Raw genomic sequence first — 10,584 nt, 5'->3', positions numbered from 1 at the left:
TGAAAGATGTGTTTGCAAAGCGCTGCATTTGCTCTCCAGGTTGGGCTCGCTTGCATAGCAGGTGAGCTGGAGACTCAGGACTTCCCAAAACATCTGGATTAGCTAGATGCATGCTTCTTGTGCAGCCTTTCCCAGGTGACAGCGTTAGTGCAGCCGTCGGAGGCAGAGGGAGGTGGAGCAGACCCTCAGTGCACCCTGGGCAGCAGAGCCTCCTGGGGCTGATGTTGCAGGTGAGCCACGCCAGCGAGGTCACCGCACACTGCAGTTGCGGGGGACAAAACTGCAGCCGCCGAGGGTGTAGGGGCTCAGGGAGCTTCCTGAAGGCCAAGCTCACTGTGGGGACCGGGCGCCCCCAAAAGCACGAGGCCATGGATCATACGCGCTCCACTGCCTGCCCCCGCCCCGCGCCGCCCTCGGGGCTTCCCGGAGCCTCACAAAGCTCAGTATGGAGATGGAACTGGCCAAATAGGCCCGCGCAGGGCCGGGCCAAGGCGTGAGGCCGGCGGCACCCCCGCCTACCCTGCAGGGCGCTCCTTCCCGCCCGCTCCACGTGCGAGACCACGGCAGCCGCGCCCCAGGACTACACCCCCCAGCACCCAGCGCGGAGCCGCCGCGGTGCATGCCGGGGAGCGCGGCGTGCCCCCCCCCCTCCGCCGGCCCCGCTAGGTCACACCTCCGCTCGTTGCGCAAGGCGGGGCCAGGCGGAGGGACCGCGCCGCGATTGGCGGGAGTCGGCCGCCTCGTCACGTGCGCTCGCGGCCGCCCTCTCAGTCACTCAGCAACGGCGCGCGCGCTTGCTCCCTCGCCCGGCTACTTTTCCTCCTCTCCTCCCCCCCTCGCGCTCGTCACGGAGCGTCCCGCTTCCCCCCGCCCCCCTCTCCTCCCCCCCCCGCGCCCTCCCCTCGCGCGAGCCGCCGGGAGCCGCCGCCGGAGCCGCCTCGCAGGAGCTGGGAGCCGCCGCCGGGAGCTGCTGCCGCCGCCACCATGGCCGAGAACGCCGCCGCCGCCGCTGCCGGCCTGGAGAACCACCGCATCAAGAGCTTCAAGAACAAGGGCCGCGACGTGGAGGTAGATGCGGGGCCCCGGGCGCACCCGGCCTCCGCCTCCGGCGGGCGCGAGAGGAGGGGCCGGGGCTGGGGCCTGGCTGCGCTCGCAGCGCTGCCGGCGGGCGGCGGGAAGGAGGCGGGGAGCGGCCGCCCGGGGCGGGCGGCGGTGGGGAAAACGCCCGCGGGGTTTTTTTTCTCCTCCGTCATGCGGGTGCGGCCGGCGGGGGGCGGAGGAGGCGGGAGCGGCGGCGGGGGGAAGGGTTGGCGCTGCCGGGCCGCGCGCGGCCCCGCCGCGCCCCCTCCGCCGCCTTCCTGGTTTGCTGGTGTGCGGAGGGCCCGGTGGGCCCGGGGCCGGAGGCGGTGCCCGGGCAGGGCCGGCAGGCGGCGGGATACACCATCCCCCGCTCGCCCCGCGTCCCCTCCTCCCGCCGCGTTCCTTTCTCCCACTCCAGCTGCCTCCCCGTCCTTCCTCCTCCCCGCGCCCCCTCCCCCGTCCTCAGCGGGGTCGAGGCTCGGATGGGGTGGACAATGGTGCCGGCTGCCTTTTGTGCCAGCCCCTCTGGGCGGTAATAGCCTTTCCGCTGGGGCGAGGGGCTGCCCTGCCCGTCCTGCTGTGCCCCGCTGTGCCTCTGCCGCGCAGGGAGGCCTGTGCTGGAGGCAGGGACTGCTCTCACGCTCTGATGAGCCTTTTTACAGTGTACTCTACAGCGCTCAACGATTTTACTCCCTGTATTGCCTTAAATCACCATTGTTTTATTTTAGTTTGAATTGGTAGCGCGCAAGTGATCGTCTCCATATAAATCGGGAAGGAGTGTGGTGGTTACTTGGGCTAATGGGGTAGTAGTTTACTCCCCCGAATTTGAGAGGCGCTGGGTGATGAGAAGTTATTCCTTAGAGAGGCTGCTAAGATCTTCTGAATGTGTGTGCCATTAGTGGTGACATCTCCAATTCTGGTCGTAATCGAAAAGGGAGGAAATACTAAATCATGCGTTTAAGTTTCTGTAGTAGGAAAGATAGGGGGAGGAAGCTGTTCTGAAATCAGGCTTGGATTGAAATCGGATTAGGATTCACTGGAGTGAAAACCCGAATAATGTGTCTGATTATTTGGGCTTTACCTGAGGGCGCTTTCCATGCTTCTGTTGATTTTATCACTTAAATTCACTTCTGTAATCGGTAGGGCTGATATTTTTCACTCCTTTGAAAGTACCTTAGGAGAATTCACACCTCTGCTGCTATTGTTTGGGTGGAGACAATTTTATGCAGGTCAGGCTTAGCAGCGGCAGTGTCTTTAAGATGACATTCATGATGTAAACTAATCTTAATTTTTGTTTAGCTTGGTGACAGAGAATTTTACAGCAAATATTGTATGGGGAGAGTGTGCTAACTTCAACACTTCTGGCTAACATTAGTAAATGTTAAAAAGTAACTAAAAATTGCCCGTCCTTGCGTTTGGCAGTTGCTTCTCGCGGTGAGGATGAGGAGGCGGCATGGTGGGTTTCTTTTTACCCTTCTCATCCAGTGAGACTCTTCCTGCTGCTCCTCATTCATTTTGTCCTTGTCTCATCTCCCTGTATTGGTTGCTGGCTTTGTTGCTGCTTTCTCAGTCACTGGCCTGAATCCATCAGAGCTCTAAACAGGGAAAGGTTAGGTATGTTCATGCCTGGTGTGAACTGATCTGTCATCCGTACTTGCTTGTATTATAGCATGCCCGAGACGAGGGGAATTAAATGTCTGCCTCTGTGGGGGGAAGAAGGGAGTTGACTGCCTGAGCTTTGCTGAAATTAGTTACACCAGCCCAGCTTAAGGTAGCTTAACTCTCATTTCCTCCTGAAGGGGAGTAATTTTGGAAGAGGGTATTTGCTGTTACAGAGAAGTACATCCTCTGGGGTTATTTTCCAGTGTGCTGACTGACTTCTTTTTGCGGTCGACCATAAGACTGTTTGGCCAAAAGCTCCACGATGTTAATGTGATTAAAGATTCCCACTATGCTTTTGAAAAGGGCTAAAATCTTAAGAAGCAGCAGCATCTTTTTTTTTTTTGGGGTGGTGAGGGGCAACAAAGAGATGAAATACAGAAGAATGTAAAAGCTCTAAGACTATGGAGATGCATTAAAATGTCTTTAAATGAATCTAAATGTATTGTAGAAGGTTAGAAATGTGTCAGTGCCTTTCAAAACAACTGAATTTGTATCAAATGTCTGAAATTTCCTATCCAGCCTCCTTTTTGACTCTCTTTTTTGATCATGGTACTTGTTTGAAAGTACCCTTCTAAGTAAAGTTTAGCTGACTGAAATTTCCTGCAGTAAAACAATGTTAGTGAAGTTTACAGTGGAGAATGAAGGAGCCCAGCAGTGCTATATAATTGCTGTTACTGACTGCATTTCTCTTGAGATACTGGTACACAGACTGAACTGCTGATTGGACAGTTTGTCTGTATTTACTGAAAGTTATCAGCTCTCCATCAAATGTTTGTTTTCTAAATCAAATATTGTGTGTAGTTCACAACTGTTAGTAATTACATGCACTTGTTTTCATTCCTGTGCTACGGTTGGGAGTTTTATGTCGAGATCCTGCCTCCAGTTTTGTCTACCCTGGAAACCAGGAGACATCAGTGCTATTGTTGGCCTTGAGCTATGCATTTATCAGATTCCACCAAAGAGAAAATAAATGGTTGGGATGATGGAGTAATGGATCATGGTCTGATATTTAGATTATATCCTTTGGAGAACCTAAAGTATTCAAAGCCCATATGCTCTCCAGTTTGAAAACAGTGGCATTTGAGTCACCTTTTGCCTGGAGACAGTCGCTGCCTTTGAACTCACCAGGCTTGAACACATCCTTTGGTGATCTTCCTTTGGCTTCTAACAAATACTGAGGAGTTATTATTGATCCCCTCTGGGTACAGACTCTTCTGGCAGACCAAAACACTTGCTCCTTTAATTTGTAGTTAACTCCTGTTTTATTGCTGGGTTTGTTAGGCTATGTAAGCCTTTGCTTTTTGTCAATACGACTTTAAGGGAAACAAAACATGTGCCAGTAGTTTTGGTTTATGTTAAGACAGACCTCAGTACCACATGCAGCTTCTCACTAGGCTCCTTTTATAAGAGCAAAGAAACATATCTGTTGATCAGAAGTCAAAAATTCTGAATCTGTGAGCTTCACAGGTTCCCTCTGCTTTTCCTAGTTTCACATTTGGGTGGGAGTTATCTGAAGCTTCTTTGCTGTCTCTGTTAAGGAGGTAGAGCTGTGCATACAGAGCTGGAAATCTGGCTCTGAGTTTAGCCCTCTGAAGGTATAACAACAAAATCAAAAGCTGGTAACGGTGTGTTACTCACATAAAATGAGTTTGTGTTCCTGCTTTTATTTTTGAGACTCTTCTATTTTTATAGGTACTGACATGTGATTAGCAGCAGACAGAGCTAACCTGAACCTGCAGAGCTTGAGCGATAAGGAGCCAAGACACTAGTCGCTTCATCTGGACAAACAACTGCTAGGACAGTTTCTCCTTGCAACCTTCTCAGTGCTACATTCTCTGGAGTTGTGAATGGGCTTTTGAAATGGTCACTTACGGGAAGCAAAACCTTTCTTGTGTTGATCTGAGGCTTGCAGTCTTAAATCTCGGTGGGTTTCTTGTGAATGTGCAGCCCTGATTATGCCAATGCAATGGAGGGACAAGATTAAACAATTGAAATCACTTAACTTGTAATACCCCTGCTGCATTTATGTGTTTAGATTGCTATCTACTTAACCCAGCTTTTAGAAAACCTAATTTGAACCTTCTTTTATTTTTTTTGTTCCCTGCTTGCAGTTTTTCAGCTTCATTCTTTGCCTAGTAACATCTCTCTTACACTTTTTCACTCCTCCAGCTTCTTGGACCAGAAATGTAACTTATTCTTGATTACAATACCAGGCATCCATATGTTGGCTCGCTGTTCTGATGTTTAAGGTGACAGATCATACAGTTCAGCCCATTTCTTGTTGTCAGGATTAGTCAGCATCCCTCACTAAAGCTGAGGAAAAATCCTTGAGTTACAGAGATGTTGTAGTTTGTGGGACTGTTTGCAGGACTTATGGGGTTATTTTTGTGTGTGATGCAGTGAGCCTGTGTGGTCATGTCATTAGCAAAATGCATACTGCATCAAAAGTAAAGCCCCATGTACACTTACTTAATAATTAACCCCCCCCCCCAACCACCAAACCTAAAAGAAGCAAATAAAACCACCTAGTGAGCAGTTAGTGCATTAGAACCTAAAGAACTTTCTCTAAAAACATTTCCATGACTGGGGTTAAAATTTTCTGTACTTGTCATGCTCCTCATCATGGGAACACAAGTTCTTGAACTTCTGTTGCTTAGGCCATAGGATTAACCTGGAATGTGTTGAAGGCTATTTACCAAAAGGAGACATAGCCACTCTCTCATCTTTCACCTACTCCTGCTTTGATTTTAAGCTTCAGAGATCCTGGCCATGAAAGTATTTCCCCCAGTTTTAGATTATTTATTTATCACATTTGGGTCCAGGGAACTTAAAAGGATCCATTTTTATTCTGTACCTTCAGCATCTTGACACCAGATGAGGCAGAGGAAGAAAGTGGGCTTGGCCCAGATCTCCATCATCAGCTCTGGCAGCATCGGTGTATTTACTGTTGCTGCATTGCTAACAGTGTGGGTCTGTGAGGATGCTTGGATTTATTCATGTTTTACTGTCATGCTGCCATGACTTCCTTGCCAGCAGTAGAATATGATTCTGGGGAGGCCAAGTCTGTGCAGGCTCTGAGCAGCTGAGGAAGGTGGAGGTACCATAGCTGTGCAGTATGAAGGAAGGAGCATACACGCTGCTACCAGTGTGTATCTTGATGCTGTTCTTTCTCTGCACTATCTAGTGTTCTTGCTGTCTCCCCCTGCTCCCCTCAAACACTGAAATAAGGCTTGTAGCAGTCCCAGAAAGCCTGTTTTTTTCCCCCATCTACTTTGCAGCAATCCAGTTTCTTTCAGGAGCTTACTTTTACAGATTTCTGTTTTTCACTTTGCAGGAATGGATACTGGCAAAGGGAGGTCTGGGAGTAAGGCTGTAATACCTGATTTAGGTTGGCTTAAGGTGCCGTGGCTTCTGTCCCAATAGCCTTACTGGCTGGGTGAATCTCAGCAGTTTTAAGTGAAAACAGCTGTGTCAGGTAGCTTCCTGTTGGGAACTGGATTTAATATAAGATATGGTACTACTATGCAAAATTTCCAAGCTGTGACTCCTGCAGCTTTATCACTCTTCCAGGTCAGTACATAACACTCTTGGGAGAATACAGGTGCACATCTTTGTACCTTGGAAATAATTGCATGGGTGGGAAGCAGGAGAGAGGTGTGGGTAGGAAGCAAGAGAGAGGTGTGGGTAGGAAGCAAGAGAGAGGTGTGGGTAGGAAGCCTCCTTGGTTGATATTGCTGTGGAATTCTCCAAACTTGAGATAAGTCTGCAAGTCAATGGTGCTGTGACCTGTTAGTGACTGTTAGCAGAAAACAAACTCCTGATGAGTCCACTTAGATGTGCCATCTTTTATTTTCCTTGGGAGCTTCAAAACTGGTTGAATGCATTGCATTTCAAAGCATTGAAAGACACAAGTACCTTAGGAAGTCATTGTTGATTTCAGAACTACCTGTGGAGAAAGCAATTTGGAGATGGCATCTCATGATGAACATAATCTTCATAAGCTGATTGGGATCTTCAGCTGGCTGTATTGAGGCCCAATTATTGCTGTTTGTTGTTGTGATAGAGCAAGGCTTAGCTAATCTTTCTGTAATTACAGAATTCATGTGTCTTCATTCTTGTGTATTTCTACTACTACAGCAGTTGCACAGATACCTCAAAAGGTTCTTCTGTTAAACAACTTGTAAGCTGTTGAAGTCTGTCCAGGTTGGTGGTGGTATAACTCTTGCTAGTTTTAAGAGCACTTGAACTATTTTTCTGTAAGCCCTTTGAGGCTTTGGTAGTACTTGTGCACTTCCAGCACAAACCCAAGCGGGACGTTGTGTCCTCTGAAACCCTGTTATCTGAACAGACAGCAATCAGGAGGTGGTTCAGCTCCAAGTGAATGATCATGTTTGTGTGTATTGTGGGACTGGAAGTGGAATGAGACATCTAATTTATGAGATGAGGCTAGAAGAGGCAATGAACTGTTTAAAGCTGATGGGGTGCGTCATCAGGTAGTAAAGACAAACTGCCAAAGTGAACTGACTTGAAAGAGAAATGTAAACCCTGCATATTATTGGGAGCACAGCCCTATGAGGAGAGGCTGAGGGAGCTGGGGTTGCTTAGCCTGCAGAAGAGGAGGCTCAGGGGAGACCTTCTTGCTCTCTCCAACTCCCTGAAGGGAGGTTGTAGCCAGGTGGGGGTTGGTCTCTTCTCCCAGGCAACCAGCACCAGAACAAGAGGACACAGTCTCAAGCTGTGGGAAGTTTAGACTGGATGTTATTTGCCAATGGAATGTGCTGCCCAGGGAGGTGGTGGAGTCACCATCACTGGAGGTGTTTAGGAAGAGCCTGGATGAGGCACTTGATGCCGTGGTTGAGTTGATCAGATGGTGTTGGGTTATAGGTTGGACTTAATGATCTCGAAGGTCTTTTCCAAGGTGGTTGATTCTATTCTATTCTATCTCCAGAATACCTGGCACTGTGAGACTCTGAATAGAATAGAATAAACCAGGTTGGAAGAGACCTTCAAGATCCTTGTGTCCAACCTATCATCCAACACCACCCAATCAACTAAACCCTGCAACCAAGCATCCTGTCAAGCCTCGCCCTGATCACCCCCAGTGACATAGACCTCACCACCTCCTCGGGCAGCACATTCCAATGGGCAATCACTCTCTCTGTGTAAAACTTCCTCCTAACCTACTGCTGCTGCAGCAGGAGCTGTGGGCTTTGCATCCCATTTCACAACATCTGACATGGGTAATCCAAAGAGCTAGTTTCTTCCACAAAGTTAGACCTGCATCAGATCTGTCGGTGCCTTGGAGTGAACTAGCTGCAAAGCTCTTCAAGCTTCTTGTATTTTCTGCTGCCTTAGCTTCCCAAGCCAGTCCTTCACGTTTGGAGAAGGCCAGTGCTGGCTCAAAGAGGTCAGTGGGAGAAAGTATACCTTGTCTAGTGTTATCTACCTGTTGTGTGGTTATCCATTCACAGTCAGAGTGACACCATTGAATCTGCTGGGGAAGTTGTGTATTGTGTCAGCTGGCACTCGTCTCTTTTCTTAGGTTAAGCAAGTGGTTTGTAAATTATAAAGTTGATTTTGTGTGCTTTTAACAAAAAGTGGCAGGACAGGACACAAATTTAGTTCCTCCCCATCCAAACACCCCTTACTGAATGACTTGTTTCCCTCATTCTCTCATGTCTGACCATTTGAGGATCTCTTCTTGGGCATTTTTAACCTTGGTTACTGTCAGATACAGTAACAGGTGAACTTTGGAGGTAATGAGAGTTGATTTGTAAAATCAGCTTGGAGAAATGACTTCCTCATAGTTTGACTTGTAAGCCTTGATGGAGATGTATTTTAGTGAGTACACAAGCCCCATTGCAAACTTGCTGCTGTAGAACATAGTCAAAACTCACCTGCATGAGGTGGTGGCCAAGTATTCAGACAAGGTGCTAGAGTGACTTGTGACCAGGTTGTCAGAGATGCACTGAGGGATTCCTGGACAAGCATGATGTGAGACTTTAGGTTTGCAGTTCTTAGAAGAATGTCCTAGTCTTTGTCTTTTCTTGGTCACCTACAGTGTAAGTCAAGGTTGATGAAATAATGCAGAGACATGTTGTGTCTCTCAGGTAAGCTACAGTCCCCCTAACCAGCAGATACTGTCCTGTGAATGCAGCTTTTCAGCATCAGGATCTCTTTGTTTCTTTTGCTGCACACAAATGGTAGATGCTAAGTCAGTGGTAGCGATTTCTCTGCACTAGAAATCTGACTGCAGCCAGGTACAGAAGGCTTTCCACATCAGAAGAGAATTCTGTAATGAGTGCTTCTAGGAGTCAGTGGGATCTTGTTCATGGCTGTTTGTCAAGCATGTAAGAACACAGGCTGGAAATGGGTGGTGTTTGTAACACTGAAGGAACAACAGTGAAGAGCAACCTTCCAAACAAGAATAGATGCTTTGAGGAGCTCTGACACAAGCAATCGACATGACTCTGCTCTTGAGTTTCATGAGCTGCCAGTGCTGTTCAGAATCTCTCAGTACCCTCTTCCCATGCCCTTTGCTGGTGGGGGTATGGCCCATTATACCTATGTGCTCAGGGTGACCTTTGCTTTGGTGGGCACTGCAGCTGGAGGTTTGGAGTTTTGCACTTGCTCTCATCCATCATCAAAACCACAATGTCTAAGCATCTTCTTGGGGCTAGCTGATACTCTTTTTATCAGAGGATGTATAAACTGGGATTTTAACAGACTGAAGGTATTCTTGAGGCAAGAAGTATGATGCCCAAGACACTCAAATGGCAGAAACTTGGAATCATGGCATATGTCCCTGTGGTAGGTTGAAAATTCCCCCCAACATTAAATTTGCCAGACCACCCAGCTGGAAGCAAGTGAAGCTGTATTTACAAGCAGAACTGCAATCTGCAATGACATGCAATGACTGTGTACAAAATATACAGTGTTTACAACATTTACAATTAATGAACATCACAAAACCCTTCCTGGCCAAAAACCAAGGGAGCTTCTTCTGACCCTGCTCCCCTCCTTACCCACCCCCTGAACACAAACAGGACAAGAGATAGAGCAAAGAAGTCACAACAACTTGACCAGTCAAGGTCAGTAAAGCCAGGAGAAGCATCAGCCAGAGCCAAAGAACCAAAAAGAGAGATTGTTTTCATTAGTAGCTTATGTTTGTTGTCTGCCCAATGGATTGTTTGGAACCTACCATTATTTTCCTTTTTACACCCAAAAGTGATATATTTACATTCCACCACTTTCTGTTCAAGATCTGTGGAAGATTTTAAAGGTACAGCCTAGAACTACCACAGTCAGGTTAAGAATTGAGGTAGAAGCATCTAGAATTCCTGATACTGAAATGATTGGTATCATAGTATCAGCCAGGGTTGGAAGGGACCACAAGGATCAGCTAGTTCCAGCCCCCCTGCCATGGGCAGGGACACCCCACACTAGATCAGCCTGGCCAGAGCCTCAGCCAGCCTGGGCTTAAACACCTCCAGGGATGGGGCCTCAACCACCTCCCTGGACAACCCATTCCAGGGCTTCACCACTCTCCTGGGGAAGAACTTCCTCCTCACCTCCAGCCTCAATCTCCCCACCTCCAGCTTCATTCCATTCCCCCTAGTCCTATCACTGCCTGACATCCTGAGCAGTCCCTCCCCAGCCTTCTTGTAGCCCCCTTCAGCTACTGGAAGGCCACAATGAGGTCACCTGGGAGCCTTCTCTTCTCCAGACTGAACAGCCCCAACTCCTTCAGTCTGTCCTCATAGGAGAGGTGCTCCAGCCCTCTGCTCATCCTCATGGCCCTTCTCTGGACACCTTCCAGCACCTCCAGATCCCTCTCGGAAC

The 10,584-nt window shown here is 48.5% G+C and overlaps 1 protein-coding gene across 1 annotated transcript in view; it reads left to right on the top strand.

Annotated features, from left to right (window-relative positions):
- Positions 1 to 863: 863 nt before the first annotated feature.
- KPNA3 (karyopherin subunit alpha 3) overlaps positions 864 to 10,584 on the top strand; it is a 65,669-nt gene continuing 55,948 nt past the window's right edge. Inside the window, exon 1 of the mRNA XM_054163125.1 lies at positions 864 to 1,068. Within this exon, the coding sequence (XP_054019100.1) occupies positions 985 to 1,068 (84 nt within the window). The 5' untranslated portion in view covers positions 864 to 984. The remainder of the gene's footprint in view (positions 1,069 to 10,584) is intronic.

This window comes from Dryobates pubescens, chromosome 7 (assembly GCF_014839835.1).
Source record: "Dryobates pubescens isolate bDryPub1 chromosome 7, bDryPub1.pri, whole genome shotgun sequence".
Classification (NCBI taxonomy): domain Eukaryota; kingdom Metazoa; phylum Chordata; class Aves; order Piciformes; family Picidae; genus Dryobates; species Dryobates pubescens.
The sequence above is the reverse complement of the archived record's forward strand: the minus strand, read 5'-3'. Positions and strand labels throughout refer to the sequence as shown.